The sequence below is a fragment of the Triturus cristatus genome, chromosome 5_2 (assembly GCF_964204655.1).
Source record: "Triturus cristatus chromosome 5_2, aTriCri1.1, whole genome shotgun sequence".
NCBI lineage: Eukaryota > Metazoa > Chordata > Amphibia > Caudata > Salamandridae > Triturus > Triturus cristatus.
Window position 1 is genome coordinate 355,317,026 of NC_140588.1, and position 20,230 is coordinate 355,337,255.

Consider the following 20,230-nt stretch of genomic DNA (forward strand, 5'->3'; position numbering starts at 1 on the left):
TAATGAAAACGAAAGGAAATGGCGGGCGGACGCTTTCAGCATGTAAATAAATAGGAAACAAGTATTTGCAGTGCAATAGGTCTTGCATTTACATGAGTTTAAGCTATTGGCACAGTAAATGACAATGGCTTTTAATTAGGTTTTAAAAACCAAAATATAAATAAAAGGCATTGTCATTTACAATGCCAATAGCTCAAAGTCACGTAAATGCAAGACCTACTACATTGCAAATGCTTGTTAAGGAATTGAGTCCATCTCGGGCAGCAATGTTGGAAAGTTTCTAAGGGCCAGATTTTCCTTAGGTGAATATGTGAGGAAAACAACAGAGGCTGGCCCCTGGTTAGGTACGGTTGGGTGCTGACACAGTGTCAGACACTGCATGAAACTTGCACTGCTTTCGGCCTCAACTATGCCCAGTAAAAAATACCTATGAACACTCTGAACTCACCCGGACTCTCAGAAAAGACTCAGTTCGTAGTGTGTGCTACATATAGCATTACAAACAAAACTACAGAAACCAAACCTGCCAACTCACACGGTGCTACAGTGTGACACATGATATCGCCTCCCTTCACACGGTCAGGCAGTAAGGAGCTATTATCACACGGTGGAAGGGAATATGAGCTTTAAACCACTGTAAACAGATTTCCAGCTCATTTCCCGAGGCTTTTAACTGCTGACGTCAATTTAGGGGTGCAAAAACACCCCAGGACATTGGCACCATCCTCGGCATGCTTTTTTTTTTTTTTTTTTTAAAGAGGAGAGAGCTTGGGGGGGGGGCAAAAGTGTCTCTTGGGTACATCTCGGCACAAGGCTACGCCTCCCCTCTTCCTCACACGGTGAGATTTGTGTTCAGGTTGACAGGTATGAACTAGGTACATTACACACTGCTAGGGAACAGGGACGCGCATAACATGCAGCATGAAGTATAACGTGAAACAGACTGACTTTGTCTGCATTAACAATACTAAAACATATTGTCAAAATAGCGATTTTTTTTTTTTAATTCATAAAGTTGGGTACATAAACAGGGTTACGTTTCAATGTCTAGCTTTTAATTACGGAGCTGAGCACTTACAAGACCCTTCCCACTTAAGGTCCTACCATTAAAGTGAATGGAGGGAAAAAAATATTCTTCAGAGGATGACGCTGCTTTACAAAGAAATAACCTACTCGGAGCCTTCAGAGGCATGCTGCTTTTAGGTGGTATATTATTGAAAACACTACGACACCCACCAAATGAGATTGACTTGACATGTATGGTATTCTCATTTAATATCAACATTTCGGATTCAGGAAGCTCTCACAATTTTTAAGCCAAAGTTCGGTTTATGCGTTTTCTCGCATAAAATCTATGCCGATGAATTGTACGTCAGGTGATACTGAATTTCCTCGATATTTTTTTTCTAAATGTTCATATTTGCTCATGAATGGCGGATTGTAAGCGAGATAAATAAACACAGCCAGTGTGGATGCAGGGCCCTAAAAAAATGCAATTTAGCTCTGCGATTCAAACCGTGTAGCAGCCAAATATTGCTTTATAGTTCGAAGCAGGTAATACTGCTACTGCTACACAGGGACTGTTGTCGTGTCCCTACTTAACTTATCTGTGGAAACTCACCTGCGATGTTCTTGCGCCTTCAGACCTTCTTCGGGGCGGCCATCTTAGACTGGGTCATTGCCTTCTTTTGAATAGGTATGAACAGAAAGCAGGTAAGTGAACTTTAACAGTTGAACTGGCCAATACAGTGAAACTTCTTCAACGAACATAACCATAAAGTTAGATGATGTCAACAAACCAGAGTAATAAAAATAACAACAGTTTTGTGTAGAAACAAACACTGAGAAGAGCGTCACGTCAAAGTCTGCACATGGGACACTAAAAGAGAAGACAGAGGCTAAGCGTTAAGTTTATGCGCGTTTTGCAGAGGCCATTTTCAAGCAACCGGTACAATCTTTCAGTGCATTTACTGAGGAAATTAGTCTAACATTTGCAGCCTTTCTATAATGGTTCAAACATTCTAAACACTTAAGAGAATAATATTCCCGTTTGTGATTATTACGGGAAATACCCTTAAATACGCGTTTTTATTTAGGATAGCATTTGCAGCAAATAGCACACTCTAAATCACAAGGATTTGCAAAATAAATTATTGTAGTTCGGGAATTCCGCAACTCAGAAATGTTGATACATCCTCTTCGTCTAACTTTCCCATGCTCGTTTTCTGTTGCGATACTTGCCCAGATTTTCCAGCCAGCTTCTCACCATCCGCAGTTTTTATCTTGGGCCCTGGGTCATCTGTCATAAATTGCGCGTAAAAGTGTCACATAAATATCAATGCGTTTTTTTACTCAGCGCCACTTCTAAATTTATTCAAACGCTTGTTGCGATATTTGGACTTGTATATCACAGCGTTTACAGCCGAATCCTCTCATCTGCTCTGATGACAGCATATGTTGGCGACCGACCTAACAACCCAACAATGCTCGTGGCCGACTGTTTAAACGGATGCGTGCATCTATGTGAAGGGATGGAATCAGCTTGTAACTCACAAAGCATTCTTACGAGACGGCCATCTTTTAACGTGGAGATTTACCCTCATGAACAAACGTCCTCTGCGGGGAACAGCACTTTTTAAAATGTTGTTTGTTTCTGATTTCTACTGCCAAAGGTAACATTGATAACGCGAGTTGACATCACATAAATGCAATTCAAATCGTGATAATCGTTCTTAACACAACAGCTCAGCATAACTAGAACGATAAACAACTGGGAGCATATTGAAAAGAAAATGATAACGTCATTCGTTTTAAAGTTACTTTCTTGGATTTTGATGGCTGTGTTAGTAATGGGCTTCAATCTGCATTAGTTTAATTTGTTTTAGGTTTGTTTTCAAAGGTGGTCGTCCTTGTTTCGGATTTGTGTCTTGGTGACACTAACCTGTGACGCATGCGCAGTCCGCGAGCGAGGACATTCGGGAGTTGAAAATGGCTGCCGAGGAGCCTGAGCTGGTGGACCTCGAGTAAGCATTCTCTATGTGATCGTGAATGTTCGTTGCCTGTGGTTCTTATTTAGGAAAGTAGGGGTGTCGGAGAGCGATCGGTAGTCAGGTTTATAAGGCATTGGAATAAAAGAAGTGTGTATTCTGGGGGCGGATAAGGTGAAACTGGGGGTTGTTTGACAAATGGGAGATGTGGGCAGCTTTGCCTTTGCTTTGCCTTTCACTCAATTCATGTGAAGCCTCTAGTTACGTTGTTGACATTTTCGGGTGCCTTCAATGTATCCGAAGTAACTGAAACCAGTTAAACCTTCCTCCTTTTGGTCTCTAGTGAACCTTTTCACTTTCGACGCCTTGGATACCTCATTCCGAATTGTGACATTGGCGCATGGCAGATGACGCGATGCAGTGAACTAATGAAAACATTGGAGGTTGACGTTATTGTGCAGAACTGTTTTATGGGGCTAGTGATATTTAAGTTAGATGTGCGCTTTGAAAGCTAATGAGAGAACCTTGCAGAGGATTATGAGCAATGAAAGACCACTTGCGTACAAAGAGTAGGAATTCTTGTTGGATAGCTTACCGAGTAACTCATTTTGTTAGTACGTTCACATGAACAACGTAATTTTGTTAACTACATCAAAGCATCACATTTCTCTACTTAGGATTTTTTTTATATTAGAAGTGCAAACATATTACAGGTCTCAGAAACTGTGTATGAGTACAGCGCAAAGTCTTCACATGTAACTAACGTCGAGCGAGCCGAAAAAGGCATCGGTTACTTTCTAACACTGTTCTTAATCTAATATTTTCCGTATAACCGAATAAATAGGAGTACGCTGACAAACAGTCCCCAACCTCCCTCTCCTGCCCAGGAATGTCCATGTAGTTCAGGGTACTGAGCAGTTCGCATCTCAGGCCGGCAAGCGACTGCCAAGTGCACGCCAACTCTGAAATAGAAGGCAGGGGCCAGCAAAGGTACCTCAAATAGTGTGCCACCTCCCAACCAGCAAGCAGATAAAACATATTTCTGCATACAACTACAGGGCCGTAGTTAGGGGTCAAAGGTTCATCGTGGTGGGTGCTTGTACTGCCCGTAAGTTTACCTCGGACACCAAAAGCTTGATACTGAATGGTATGCACATTAAATAAATGTCTTTCTCTAATTGCAACACCAGAAATGTCATATACTGTATTACCTGTCCGTGCAATAAAACATACATTAGACAAACTGCAGTTTGTTAAAACACGCATTTTGCAACATTGTTCTAGAATTCGGTGCCACACCCATGGGGCTCCTATGGTGCAATGAACCATATAGAAAATGACCGAGTATGGTTTGTTTGCTTTGTGGTAAAGCAGGGACTGAGTAAAGAACGGATAGAAAAGCCTCAAAACATGCAAGAAGCAGGGCTGATCGAAAAACTTAAAACAGTAGTGACTGGGTTGAATGACTTAGATGAAATCTGGGCTTTAATTACTTAAGTCTGTGCAAGTTGGATGATCAAACCTTCACTAGGAAGGACCCCAGGACACATTGCTTTATACTATATAACTGTCCAGGGCTCATTGCAGTACAAACACGGATATACATTTTTACTTTTAACTTGGGTTACTGTCAAAATAGATTTTTTTTATCTGTGACATTGGTATGTGCCAGATGTGCTAAGCATAACGATTGTTTGAATGTCATGGAAATGTGATGAAGATGATTATTGTATTTCTTTTTCTTGTCTGCTATGTATATGACCACATGGTAACAGAAAAATGTGTTTAGATCAAGATGTATGTAACAAGTATATGCAAGTTAGTCTTCTTGTTTGTAAAAATGGTGTTCTCCATATAGGTGTATTGTTCAAGTACTTCAAAGTTTTGATGTGGTATCCTTAATATGTATATAATGGGCAACACCACTTGTGCTTTGATAGCAGCCTCTTTTACTGAGAATCTGGGGCATTGTGATTTAAACTCTTTAACTATTTCCACAGTTCCAATACCACCCTATTTGAATTCGCTATCGAAGTAATTTTGCAGATTGAGTTGGCACACCATATTAAAATTCTCTGTTCCACATAAAATGGGGGCAAGCCAATTAAAATAGGGCTTTAGGGAGACTGGTATCTATTGTACTTGTTGCATCAATGTCCTCAAATTCAGCATTTGTTATTCCAGAATATAAGCAAATACTATCTAAACTTTTATTCCTGTCCTAAATCTATTAGACAATCCGTTACTTCCATTGTTTCATATAGCATCTTGTTTACGTAACACAAAACAGTCTCTAACAAGCATGTTTTTGTCTCACAGCAGAGTCCTAGAAGTTGAAGAGATCTTGTCCAAGTCTTAGAGTTGCTCAAACAGTCACATTCTTATTAAAAAGAATGCCTACAGACTTTTTAGTGGAATCTTCTTAATACAAAAAACACCTTATCCAAGATATCAAACTGATGTTATCTTTGTTTTCAGGTTTACATCACTGTATTTTATATGGTATAATTTTTCCAAGGACCTTAATCAATACCTCAATAAACTATCTTGCTTAGTAGGTCTCCATATAATAGCTTCACAAGAAGAATGGACTTCCATAGCCAAACCTTCAATGGTACTGGAGCTAAAATCTATTGAATCAAAGCAGCCACAGAAATTCTTGCATTAAGAGCCTCTTACGAATGCCAGCAGTCCTTTAAAATGATGGGAAAAACCCACTCATGGCCATAGTTTCAAATTTGTAATATTCGAAGTTTTGTTGCAGTGTGTTCAAAATAGTGCTTCTGGCTCCGGAGAAAGCAATTGGATACTAGCAAAAACGCTAAAGTAAAAAAATAACATGTATTCTGTGAACATGTTATGATTTCTTGGTATGACTTTGGTTCTAGTTGCTAATGGTTGCTTGTAAAAACTCTTGCATTAATCGTTTTAAGAAACCTTTAATGAGTGCCTGACAGGGGTTATGTATGTGTGGTGATGTATGACAGATTGGAAGGCGGTGGTTTCTTTGAAGGAATCTATTGTTTGTAGTAGATTTATTTTGAATAGCAATGAAAGTTTTGAAGCTAGTTGCTTATATTTTTACCTAATGGATGTTGTACATGAGGCATTTGAACTAATCGGACTTTAATGTAAGAGTGTATAGGGCAAGGTGCCAAAGTGCCACAGATTTTTCCTGCGTACATTGAGATCTTCCTGTGCCTTCTCGGCTTTAATTCACGACACTCAAAAGCTTTCAATTCGAAACACAAACTGATCTACTGGTTTTGTCAATGCTTTCTTTAATATTTGCATTGCCTTAGTAAATATTACAGCTCACTTAGACTCCAAACTGACATGCAGAACTTAGTATGTGTTTTCATTATGTTATATTAAAGTTCTAAATACTTTGTGCTGTTTGAACTGTGTTCATCTGCCTTGAAGCGTCACATAAAATGGCACCCAGTAAGTATATAGGATAAAAAACAATCCAAACTACCAGGATACATTTTATTTGTATGGGAAAAGCCAATGTATTTTGCTACTTTTTAAATTTCTTTCATTTGTTGATGCTAAGTGAGTTATCGTGTACAGAGAAGTTCTTTTGTTGGTTGCTTCAGCATCTTCTGTTCTCTAATCTTCAATGATGTATACTTTGCCCAACCATTTATCACTTTGCAGTTCCATAATGCAATATATGACACATAAGTTATCTTTCAATTAACAGTGAATTCATCTCAAGTTTCTTGATTGATTTTTGATGAAGCACATTTTGTGGTCTCAATAATGCACATTTTACAGATGAAGCTTATGCTTCAAGTGTATCTGTAAGTTCATCAGGGGTTTAAGAGCATAGCTATGCAAAACACCAAGTTTGAAGCAAAAGCCTCTTTTATATTGGCAGCACCTTTTTGTGAATTATGGGTATTTTATTGAAGTGCTCCAACACTTAACAGGATTAGGTCATTTATTGCATCCACCTCACGCAAACTCAGGAATCTCTGACACACAGGAGTCCGCCTGATGAAACCTCGCAGTTGAAGGGACAGCAGGCCAAAAACACAGTGTATAACCCCCCCCCCCCTTAACCCCTTCAGTGCCCGTGACGAGCTGGACTCGTCATGGGCTGCGGTGGCGCTGTGCCCATGACGAGTCCAGCTCGTCATGAACTCCGCCCGCTAATGCAAGGCGCGGCACTGGGCGGGGAAAGGGGCGGGCATCCAAGGGGTTAAACATGAGAACCTTATTTACATTGTTAGACAAAAGGAAACATAACGAAGAAAAGGGGAGGGACAAGGAAAATATGGAAAATTATCAAGAGGCCAAGGATACATAAATTCAGTTTAAATCCTCAAAAACGGTAAGAGCAATGAATCATGATATGGACCATAGAATCACACGAAATAACTCAAATCACAGGGTTTAAGGATGATGATGAATAATGAAACTCCAGACAATTCTCTTATGTGATAATCACCAAGCACATACTTACATTCAGAACTAATAAGCTTGGAACTGATTTGTTAAATAATCCCTGAAATGAACAGATCGTCTTTGTGTACGCAAACTTCTCCCTGGCCTACAGTCATTACCACATATCTCCTCAGGTCCCTCCCATGAAAACCCTGCAAGTTCCTCCTGCTTCTCGCTTGAAGATCTTGCTAGGCGTGACATACTCCAAACCTCACCCCCTTCCAGTAGCGCCACATTTTTTTACCTCCATAATCTTCTTGGATCTCAGGAATTTGGACTCCCCTCTTTGGACACCAACTAGGCCTTTTAACGAACACCAAATCACCAACATTCCATACATGCTGACACATACAGTGTTTTTTCATCAAAGCATTTTTTATACCTGTCCTGATTGGCTATCACCTTATCAGTCACAACAGATTCTCCACCTCCTTGGACACAACCAGAGTGGGTTCAGTTTCGATCCAGTCAGTCTCACCTTCAATGATTGAAAAGGACACATCCCTGTCACACTATTGGGTACATTCCTATGTGTCCATAGCTTTTATCCTGACCTTTAGGGGTAATCTCTTGTCTAGAGCAGTCTGCACATTGGCCCTCACCAGTTGATTCATTTTCTCCACCAGGACATTAGCTTGGGGGGCATAGAGAGCAGTGCGAAAATAAGTGATAGAAAAATCGTTCAGAAAATCTCTCGTTTCTTGTGAGGTAAACTGAACTCCATTGCCAGTCACAATTATCTTGGGAACTCCATCACTCTCAAACTCTAGTACATTTCTAAGTGTTAGCTGAAGGCACTCAATAAGCCGTGACCCACTTGGAACTGCAATTCACTAAAACAAGGACAAATATTTCATTGGGCAATAACAAATCGAAAGGTCCTACCAAACCTAGACCTAATTTATACCCAGGTTCACCCGGAATATGGACTAGAGATAGGGGAGTAGTTCTAAGCACTTTAGTTTTATTGCTACCAGCACATTGCAGACAATCTTTCACAACACCCTCCACCTGCCTGTCAAGGCCTGGCCACCAATAGCTTTCTCTTATCAGTGTCCCAGTGTGTGCGTATTTCCAATCCTACTCCTCACTTCCCTGAAAGCTTTCGTAAGAGATCTGCCCTAGTCTCCCTCATGGATGGACCAGATTGATCATTTCAAACAATGCTGCTGGAGGAGCCAGTCTATCTCCTCTGTATAACTCACCTCTAACTATGCTCAATTCTTCTCTGATACTCCCAAACCCCCTTGCGTTGTCTAGAAATGCACTTAGATTAGGCCAACCACCAATGACCTACCCATGCACCAGTTAACGAGCAATATCCTTGTCGGCCTCCGACTCCCACTCTGTCTTATTTAAGGCTGACTCCTTGACACACAACACAATAACTTCTGCCTCTGGAATGTTACCCCTTTCAAGAGGTAATCTGGAATGAAAATCTGTCAGAACGTTCTTTTGTCTGTTAAATACTCCACCTGGAAATTGAATTCCATATGGTGAGTGGTGTTTTCAATATTTCTGCACACGAATAACTGGACAAGAGGCCTATGATCACTCCTCACAACAAAAGGCAAACCCCACAGACCAAACCTAAAATGATTCATGGCCCAAGCACAGGCAAGTGTCTCACTTCAACGGCACACTAGAGTGATCATGAGGCAAATGCCACAACCTTCTCCTCACCCTCGATTACCTGGGAGAGAGATCTCCCAGTCCTTTCATACTGGCATCAGTTGTGAGCAGAATCTTTTACTTCACATCAAAATGTCCCAGTGTGTGCATATTTCCAATTTATTCCTCACTTCCCTGAAAGCTTTTTAACATTCCAGAGACCACTAAAAATGTTCCCGTTCTTCAAGCGTAACCTCACGGGTTAAACAACACTAGCAAAATTAGATGCAAACTTTGAGTAATACTCTGCAAGATCAAGGAATGATCTCAACTGGTCCTTGTTACTCGAAGTAGGTGCATCTGTGATAGATCTTGCAAATTTCAATTTTGGACTGATTCCATCCCCCGTAGATAGTGTGCCCGAAAAATGAAACAGTACCCACCTTAAATTTGCATTCCTCCTTCTTTAAGGTGAGTCCACTATCTTTTTTAATTTAATGAAAACCTCCCTTAGTGTGGCATCACGCTTAATGTTGTCTTCTCCATAAACTAGGATGTCGTCTTGAAAAAACATAACAGATGTGACACCCTTCTGAACCTCTCATCACCTTTTGGAAACAGGCGTGAAGCAAGCCAGTACCTCTAGACATCAGACGTGAGTGGGCGGTCCTGAATCGCAGTGCAGCACGGAGAGCCGTCACCCTTACTGCCGCCGGTTCTTCAGTTTCTTGGATTCACCCCCCCCTCCCCCTCCATTGCCTCCAATAGCCACAGCACACAGCATCTTCTCCTGCACACTACTGCCACAACTCAAGCTTGTGACCTGCCCTCGGTGAGTCAGTGGTCCGCGGAGCTACAGCATATCCAGACAGAGGCTGAGGCAGCACATGGGAGTTCTGGGCCCAGAGGTGACCAGTGGCGTCTGCAGTAGTAGGAGCAGGAGAAACCAGGTACAGGCGTGCTCACAGGAGGCTTGTAGGCAGGTGGGGGTGAATAAGTCTGAGCCAGAGAGCTGCTAGCGTGAAACCCTGCTGTGCTGTGCTGCCCCGTCTTGCTCTGAGCCCTGCAGGCTTAGTTTCACTACATCTACTTACCACCCTCCCATTTACCTCTCCAGTGCAGTGTGGGGGAAAGGGGCCAGATCCTAAATAGCGCTCCCTAATGGCAGAATTGAGGATGAAGACTTCCCCAGACCACTTCCAGTCTCCACAATCAACTCTACTAGCTAGCTAGCTGGTTGGCGAAAACCAGTGACATTGGTGGTAAGATCTGGGCACGAGTGCAGCGGTAGTAGCTACTATCCCCCAAGAGCGAGTCTGGGCCCCCGCGGAAGCGGCCCAGCTAGACTGGGTGCGGCTTGCGGGCAGCCTGGTGTGCTCCCACTCTGCTCCATCCACCAAATCCTCCTGAGCACAGTTCGCAGGTGGTCTAGTCCGCCCCAGCACGCTCCAACAGGCAAATAAAAACAGCAGCACCTTTCCAGCGTGATAAAAGCAAAGACAAACCTAACCTGCTGGAGGGTGTGGAGCACCAAGCAGGTGGTTTCTGCAGGGCCTCATCTACCATCACCCTCCCGTGTATAACTAGCTACTAGCAGCAAGGCGTGGAACGGTCAAAACACTAAAGGGTCATCCAGAAAAAATAGGCGCGTACACACACACAGACGATCCCACGAAAAACAAGTAGTCCTAATACCTCATTCTGGACAACCTGGCATAAGTCAAACTGGCATAAGACAAAACAGTTCCAATAAGGCAACAGAGGTGCAATTCGAAGGAGAGCATGAGGGCGCGTGATTCAACAAAATTGACAAGTTAATACGGCTGCAGGAAAAAGAGATCTGGGAAGACTAGAAAACCAATAACACAAAAAACTTCATATCAAAAGAAAATTTAAAAAAGGGTTTAAACCCTCCAGGAAAATATAACAAAACCAATTCAAACCTTTAGTACAACATTAATCTCACCCATACAATCAATTTTGGGTCAATGAACCAGAGTGGAAAATCCACCTTCTTAAAGGGTCCAATCACGGTCATTTATGCAACAACAGATTAAAATCACGGGCCTACCCAAACCACTGATGCCTCGAGTTTGGCACTTCACCAGAAGAGGACTTAATCTCTAGCGCAGAGCCTAATACCACCTGAAAGAGACCCGAACCACATCATAAATCAGAGTTTCATAGTAATAGCCACCCAGCGAGAGGAATTAAAAACAAATTACATCGATATCAAAAAGACAGTTACTTATGCCCAAGTGCACTCTAGAAAAGTTGCTCATTCTACCCCAAGGCAGGAGATATCGAAGGAGGACATACAGGGGGTTAACTCTAACGTGGAAAAATCAAATGACTCCTGGCTCGAATCAATCTCCCATACAAATACCATGCATTTAATGCAGGCAATAAAGGTCGTATCGAAGAACCCAGATGACACGCGAACCAGTATTCCAATAACAAACCAACCAGAAACCCGACAACAAACAATAATTGAAGTATCAAGCTTGCTGGAGCAGACGAACAGCGATGACCCGGAACAAACCCACACAAACAAAGTAAATGACGAACAGCAAAGTAAACTGGCCCATGCACACTGTAAGGATGGTACATTAGACCACGCTCGGCTATCAATGGTAATAAGTGACCTAAAGGAACCGGCGTCTGCCTCACAGATGAAGGAAAACGAGGATAAACCAGATATAAAAGTGGAAGACAGTCTAAACCTGCACACCATATTAATAAACGTATTGCAATCTCCATTCAGTGTTTATAACATGCAATCGTATAAACTCGATATCCAGATTAATTTAATGACCATCATAGTAGCACATATCACTGGCATAAACTTGAAACATTGACGTAATTCATAACCCAGAAAAACAACACATCCCCCACTATGCCAGCAATTTACTGCGCATGTGGACCAATAGGCGACAAATTAAGTGAAGTCCCTACCATTTTAATGAGCATACTGAATGAGGGTAAACAGAGTAATCAACCACCAGTGTCATACAACATAGCAAAGAATAAATTACCCAAAGAGGGGAAAAAACACCAAAATCTCTAGAATCATCAAAAGCTCCAAATAAAAACACCATAGATACTGACAAACAAACATAAAAATCGGGAAAAAATGATAAAACATCGAATACATAAATTCAATCATCTCCATCTAGCGTTCTGGTCGACTTCAACCCAGACTTAACTTAGCAATCAACAAACCAGCAAAACGACCAACATATTAATGAAGAACTGGGTGCAGCAACTGCTGCCCTCTTCGGTTCTGGTGTTGTGCCCTCACGGAATCCATTCCTGAATCTACGGTAGACAACCTTCAAGTGTCTCATACGGCCGGTACCTGTGGTGTTGCGTCTCTTAACCTTCACACTCTAGTTATACTTTCTCTTGCGCTTAGCGGGATATCCGCACTTGCCACAGGTACATTTCTGGAGATGGTACGCATTTGATCCACAACGACGATGACAGTGTGTGCGTCTTGTTTCGGTGTTTGCCAATTGATGACGTTCCTTTCGTCATCTTGCCACAATGGCCGGTACGATAGAGCAAAACGACCAAGATAACTCATTTGTTCATTATCAAACAAAAAGACAGAGGAGACGTCCCACGAAGGCCAGAAAGCATCTACAGCATAATCAAAAGAAAGATCAGCAGGAGAACAGATTTTATCCAATCTTCGATTCTAAGTAGAAGAAACAAAATTCAATCACCCCTGCAACAAATCAAGAATCAAAGGAAAATCCCAAAAATATTCATGAGGATCCCTCGATGTTGGACGCATCACATTCTCTAACCACAGAATCCATGGGAAAAAATGGCGTAAATTAACCAAAAAAGAAGTGCTTGAGTAGAGGGCTTCCTACAAAGAATATGCAGAATTAAACCATGAACCCCACAGATTGCAGGATGCAGCCCTCTGTGAGCGATGTGAATACAATCTGGGATAATGACAACAAAAGCCATTTAGGCACGACAAAACCTTGTCAAGAAAATGCTCAGAACACAAAAGATGAACTAGCAAACCTGAAAAGACTGAATACAAGCTCATTACCTGTTAACCCGTTGTGTGCTCATGACGAGGCCAGCTCGTCATGAGGCACAGTGGAGCTGTGCTCATGACGAGCTGGGCTCGTCATAATGGTTGCGCTCCGCCCACATGCGATTGATTCCCCGCCTGTGCGGGAGAATCAATCAGTGGGCGGAGTCGTGACTAGTTCCGCTCATCATTAGCACAGCTCCACTGTGCCTCATGACGAGCTGGGTTCGTAACGAGCACAGCGCCGCCGCCCCCTCCCCCGCGCTGTGGGGGAATTACCCCACGGCGAAGGGGTTAAGGAAAGTATGAATCAACACAGAAGACAACGAGAAGTGGTTTTGCAGAGATGCTCTCAAACGAACAGTGAGCAGAATGATCGGATATTGATCAACGTAAACTTACACGACAGCAATACGCAGCACCAAATGTCAAAACAACAATCTGAAAACTTAATAACTTGCTCGTTCCCCCACATCTCCGCTTAGAATCGAGGAGCAAATAAAAAACCCCGAAAAACAGATCCTATTAAGACCGCAGTATACATCACAAGGTCCTCAAGACTACCTGAACAGAGGAAATGTCCAAAGTCTAATGGCAGCTATTCAACGTTAAACCATCTATACTTGTCCAATCTGTTATCCATCGAGTTCGTTAGTCAGGAGGACTCCAACCGAAACAAAGAAACACTCTCGACTTGGAAAACTGCGGAGACCATATCATTAATCCTAAACGCAGCCCCACAGTTTGAGGCCTAGGGCACAACCCTGTCAAAGCCTGTAAAGCAATGCTATCCCTTACCCCTGCTATGGTTGCACAACAATAGATCTGACCATCCCGGTTTAACTCCAGTATACTCCGTATTACAAAGTGCAAGAGACAAACTGGTAGATAACGAGTCAATATCGAAAATACAAGGGAAGATTCAGTTAGAATACGGTAGGCCCTGGAAGGCCCCCATGACGAGAATGACTCGGTAATAACAGCAGACATCAATAAACCTTTTGTTGTGGAATATTCAGCTGCAATGCACGAACTGCTGGACAACTCCCCACCAGATTACTGGAAAAACTATGAACTAGTAGCCCTTCAAGATCACCCCGGTCCAAGTAGCAGGTTACGTTCTCCACCATGTGAAAGCAACAAGATCCCAACAATATGGCAGACTAAAGGGTGGCCTTGCCGTTTACATCTCCACTGCATTGAACATCGCATCTGCTCAAATGCCTACCACAGCAACAGATATGCAAATGATAACAAGCATTGGCATAGCCAATAGGTCTCGCCTTTGGGACCTTATAAGTGTTTAGCCATGCAACAGTTCATGTTGTTGCAGTAAGGATATTGTGCTGCATAACTAAATACTTATAAGGTCCCAAAGGCGAGGCCTATTGGCTATGCCAATGCTTGTTTTATTTGATGGGGTGTGGCTTACTGGGTGGAGGTTTGGGCTTGTGCGCAGGGAGGGACCTGCCAGGTTTCTCAGTGGGCACTGTGCAGCTGGCTGCATGTCCATGGGTGATAAAAGAAGGGACAGCATCCTGTGTTCCCCTGCCAAATTAGTTTTTCTGTCCCTCGAAGATGATTTTGTTGGGACGGAGTCTGTAGTTTTACTTCCACTCACTGCTGACACCGGCATAGCTCACACGACATATTTCCCACACGCAAAATGTGTGTCGGTTATGAAATTGCTCTTTACATAACGTTATCTTTCTTGCATTCTCATAAAGACAGGGGTAGCAATCCCGCGACCGCAACATGGAGCGAGTAACCTGGAGCCCGGGCGTCTGTGGGGCAAGAAAGGGCTGGTTCGATAAGAGCGCCGGTGGGCGTCGCGAGCTACGCAGCGCCTATGCGTCGTCGGGCAGTGACGGTGAGCGCCAATAACAGACGGAGGGGGCAGTCCTGTTGGCAAATGGAGATAGGATAGGAGCTCCCCGGGAGAGTTGTGACCAGTCACTGAAAACAAGTTATTTGTTGAGGGACAGCTTCCTCGTGAGGTGCAGTAACAGGATTTTTACTGCACTATTACGCATAAATGATCCGGCACACTGCATGTTGTAACATCGCTACAGACATTTCCGGAGCTGTCGTGTTTTGTCAGATGTTAATATCCGACCACAAATGTATTCGAGCACAAAGCCTAAAGTATAAAAAAAAAAGATATAACAAGTAAAGCAACAAGCGCGACCCGGCCGAGAGTTGTGTGGCACGCAATTAAATAAACAAGTGAGACAGATGTGAGCGAGTTACACCAGAGACTTCACAAGACAGACCTCGACAGCACCGCGAAAGTGAAAGTAATTAGCAGAGGCAGAGAATGAAACCGATCTTCCGTGCAGTAAGGGAGGGGGAGGAACGGGTGAGAGGGGGGGGAAGGAAAGCCAGCCATGCGAGGAAAGGAATGCTAGAAACCAGGATAGCAGCTGTGTGCGTGCACAACATCGCGAACGCAAGCTGGAGGCCTGAAAAAACCACTAGGTTAGCACTTCCAAATCCCGCTTACTAAAACTCTCGCCAGAGTAGCGCTAAAGCGCTGGCTCAGGCGAGACCTAAAAATTGACCTTGGAGCCAACAAAGTAGCAAGCACAATCAATCTTATCAATGTTTATGCACACCCAGATCGGGAAAACAAAAAAAACTCTAGTCAATAAATTGACAAGTGCAATAACGGAAATCAGGTTTGAACACTCAACATGGGAAATAATTTAAACTTGCGATTTCAACTAAAATAGAATACACACACCAGGGGAAGATTATAATCTAACAGCAGCAAATACAATATGAGTGGTACACCCTCAAAAATGTTCAATCCTGAAACAGCATGATTTATGTGGACAGAAACTAGTTACAGAGCTAGAATATCTGGGTATGAGAGTGTTAAATGGAAGATCTCAGCAGGATAGACCCCCGTCCTGCACATATCACGGCCTGTATGCCCGGTCAATAGTAGACTACACAAATCTCACACTACTGCTGCTTGCCCAAACAAAGGTATTTTCGATCGAATACACCATCAAAAGTGATCATTTGTGTCAACATCTTGAATTGATAACTTCCCTACCGAGACACACGACAGCACCACCAGAGGCAGGGGTAATAACAGAGATTAATCTCAAATGCCTACGAATGTCGAGTACCTCACTCCCTGAAATAGTTACCAGACAAAGGAATTGATAACAGATACGCTACAGGAGAGGTCTGATAGCAGAAACCTGGGCCGCCTTTCTAACCAATCTACTAAAGGATGCTTCCATAGTAAACCAGTCTGGAGGGTCAAGATACAGCCAGCACAAACAACTGAGCAAAAAAGCCAGAGCCTAAGAAAAGATTTAAGAGGCGCAATCAGATCTATCAGGGGCACTTTTGTATCTAAAGCTACATGCGGAAAAAATTAAAAACCTCAAGAAGCAGTACAAAAAGCATATCCGGGAAGATAAAACAACCCAATCGGATAACATCTGGTCTAAACTTCTATTTAATACAAAACAGTCAAATGCTAGAGGCTTTGGGATGCTAGTAAACAGCCTTACAAGATCTCCAAAGGTAATCCATGCCGCTTGCGTCACGGAACCAGCCTGGATACTTTACTTAACTTTCACCTTCGTTAAATCGGCCAACAAAAGTTATGATGCTTTGGGGACATCCAACCATTCATTAGCCATGGATCATAGTATAACAACCCAGCCAATCCCAATAAAGCAACGTGCTCATATAAAATCTTTAGAATCGGCTGGTTCAACAGAGCTGGCCAAATCTGCTCCTCTCAACAGTTAAGATACTTAAAGAATCCGAAAAGCGCAATAGAGCAATCCAGAAAATCAATACACAGAAGAGAAAATATCCAAAGTATTAAGATCAGGCCGACTGGATTGGGCCACAGGTCCAAATGGTATACCGCAAGCGATCTGCAAATGGGACCCTGACTTTTGGGCGGTACCATTGTCCAGGTTGTTCCGTGATGTGGGCAACACAAATATGCTTCACGAGAGTTGGAGAGGCACAGTAATCAACCCAGTGTACAAAGGAGTCGATCAAACAGATCCAGCAAATTACAGAATTATCGCCTTAATAGACTCTGAAGCAAAATACTACTCTTCATTGACCCTTAACGATCTTGTAGACTGGTCAGAGAATAAAAAAATCCCTATTAACTAGGCCGGATTCCGCAGGGGCTCCGGCACCACCACAAATATCCTTGCCCTAGGTCTAATGGCAGACAAGAGTCTAAAGCAGCAAGAACATCTGTATTTATGTTAAATAGATTTTAAGGCCACATTCGATTGAGTTAACCGAGGCCCTCAATGGAACAAACTAAAGCACTGGTGTCTCCCGGAACCAACTCTCATTGCCATAATGCAACTGTACACAAATATGTGGATGCCAGTTAAAATAGCTGATGGGCGGAAGGCTGACAAGCAAAATCCGTACGGAGGCTGGACTAAAACAAGGCTGCATTTTAGCACCTCACTTGTTCAACATTTTTATGGCTGATATCTCGCCAATTCTAGATAAGGTTAACTTGCATCCTCCACACTTGGGTACATTACCCATTACACACCTATCTTATACTGATGATATAGTACTGTTAACCTATACAAAAGTTGGCCTTCATAAAGTGATCAATGAGCTGGGACACTTCACCAAGGCAAATCTGATATAAATAAACACAACAAAAGTAATGAACATAAGTCGTCGTGCCCAGAAACAACCTCCATTCAAACTTGGCAATATAAATCTGGAAACAGTCAGCAATTAGAAGTACCTACGTGTACACATAGACAATCCACTCACTTTTCGAATACAAGAGTACCTAATAAAAAAGGAAATGGCCTAATATTAGCCTTCTGTTCAATTGCAAAGTGCCTAAAAGGGTCATCGTTTACGCCACTACTAGCAGTCATCAAAGCAAAACTTCTATCAACCTTGGCCTACACAAGTGTAGTCCAGCATGGGAAAGATGCAGCAATCCTTGAAACTCTTCAAATTTGGACATACAAAACAGTATTTGTTCTACTTCGGAATTCCTCACCGGCTCAGGTCCGCTTGGAGTTTGGACGGCAGCAGCAGTATTTAGATAGAACATATGTATCATTAAAAACATGGTATAAAAATCTGGATCCATTGACAAAACCCACTCAACAACGCTCTCTGGAAGGCACAAGAAGATGATTGTCAGTCTGTTTTCACTAAGTTCCTACAGTTATCTTTAAAGCTCACAAACATGACAGGCCTCTTACAACTGAACTTACCCTTTTCGTCTTTTCAACAAACACGGAAGAAAGTGGCAGGAATGCACTCACTAATGGAAGACAAAATCATATTAAGTAAACGTGCCGACGCATGGATGGTCTTTCAATCATACACAAAACTGCAACCTGCAGCATACTTGGACTTGGCATATTTCCCCTACTTAAAAACAAAGCTGCTAGCTATACGTCTTGGCTCGTTACCGTCCATTGCAGATCAACCAAGCTGGAAATATAATGGACCAAAGTAATGTAACCTTTGTGGAGCATCAAAGTAGGACTTCATCCACCTAATATGCATTTGTTCAGCTTTAAAATCATACCGAAGTTTAGTATTAAAAAACCTGTTTAACATTAGGGGTATCTGCACCTGTAGATCTGCAACATTAAAATGCCTTGATAAGAGCGACCCACAGCTGAATTGTAATTCGGTAAAATTCTTCTCTATGAGAAATTACTAAGAAACAGACTGATGGGAAAAGCACAATAGCACTTTAAGACAATGCTGCACAAAAAAATTACTTTGTACAACTTCCTTACTTCTATTGTATTATTGGAAAGTCAAAATTTTAACATGTATATTTCATCTGATGCAACTCACTTAGTTTTATTGGTATATTGTCATGGTTTTAACTAACTTAAACAAGAAAGAATTATTTCACTGTTTCATCCTTTGGAAACAGGCAGCAGTCAAAGCCATCCCAAAGGCATTCTGACAAATCTGAAACTCCAAAAGAAGTGACAAAAGAGATAAGAGGCTCCGTGGAGCAACACATGATGGTATGCTGCTTAAAGGTCCATAACACAAAAAACTGCCAGCATAGTCAAGGTTTCATTGAGGTTTGGTAAAGGTTGCCGATCAACCCATATACATTGGTTGAGCCCCCTTAAATCGGCACACATTCTGATTTTCTATAACTCAACTTGTAGCATGTTCCATACTTTCAACAATAGGCAATGCATCTTGTAAAGTGGGATTCATTGCTAGCCACTTTTCTTGTACTCTTGTGCTATTGATGCAACGCACCAGCTGGTCTCTGATATAAGATTCAGTAGTTGCTCGACAAGATGGCCGATCGAGAGGGAGCTTCTCTGTGAGCTCCTGAGGGCAGAGATCACATTTTTAGGTCTCGCCTAGGCAGCGCGCATGCGCTGCTTGAGGAGATGACCTTTAGAAATTGGTCAGCTCTTTTCAAGCACTCGTGCTGGCATCCACCTTGCGGGAGCGAGCAGTGGCGTGCAGGGGCCATCTGTTTGCAATTAGCGTGGCTGCGTGCGCGTCTGCACTTTTGAAGCGCTTGTGCTTCTGTTGTGATTCTTCCTGTGTCCGGCGCGCAGGGGTGATCTGTTTGCAATTAGTGTGGCTTGTTTTCTCTTATCTTTAAGAGTTTCTCTGAGCAGGAAAGGGCCACTGCAAACCGAATATTCGCCCTATCGAATTCTCCAGGTCCGACAGAGGAACGCCTGGGCATTTTCAAAATGTCCAAAATACTGACAATCCTGCTATCCAAATTGGACAGCACGGTCCCAAAATATGTGTTTAATATCGTGAAGCATTTTGCGATCATTCATCTTTGAAGATGGCGCTCTCGTCATCTGAAACCCACGTGTAGACTAGCTTTATGTGAACAGCACTTAACGTAGTGACTCAACCATTCGAAGTGCTAAAACAGGAGGTCTGAGTGGCAACGAGATGCAAGCAGGGCAAAAAGTATGTATTCTGACAGTTGTCACGCGAGATGCGATTCACAAGACTGTGGTAGCGTTTTTTTGCTGTAGTTTTACATAGATCAAACTCGACCCGAGGGTATTGGAGCGCTTTACATGAGCACCAGTTACATTGCACAAGGACAGTAGTGGGTACTTGTCTCTGGTAACAT

At 42.6% G+C, this 20,230-nt stretch overlaps 2 protein-coding genes and 1 pseudogene across 22 annotated transcripts in view; 1 reads left to right on the forward strand and 2 right to left on the reverse strand.

Annotated features, from left to right (window-relative positions):
- Positions 1 to 2,511, reverse strand: part of LOC146822994 (uncharacterized) — a 291,184-nt gene extending 288,673 nt beyond the window's left edge. For 3 of the 6 annotated variants that reach the window (XM_085607180.1, XM_085607182.1, XM_085607179.1), the window contains exon 1: positions 1,622 to 1,874. The gene's annotated coding sequence lies outside the window, so the exon portion shown is untranslated. Of the gene's footprint in view, positions 1 to 1,621; positions 1,875 to 2,241 lie in introns of those variants that run through there. The other 3 variants (XM_085607181.1, XM_085607177.1, XM_085607178.1) reach the window with 3 other exon arrangements.
- A 443-nt stretch (positions 2,512 to 2,954) lies between these two features.
- The window catches only part of PRP4K (pre-mRNA processing factor kinase PRP4K), a 632,535-nt gene continuing 615,259 nt past the window's right edge, over positions 2,955 to 20,230 (forward strand). For all 16 annotated transcript variants that reach the window (XR_014962111.1, XR_014962103.1, XR_014962108.1 and 13 more), the window contains exon 1: positions 2,955 to 3,023. Coding sequence is in view for 1 of the 16 variants with exons in the window: in XM_085607184.1 (XP_085463310.1) it covers positions 2,989 to 3,023 (35 nt within the window). In the remaining 15 variants the exon portion in view is untranslated. The remainder of the gene's footprint in view (positions 3,024 to 20,230) is intronic.
- LOC146822996 (large ribosomal subunit protein eL37-like) lies at positions 12,257 to 12,587 on the reverse strand (annotated as a pseudogene).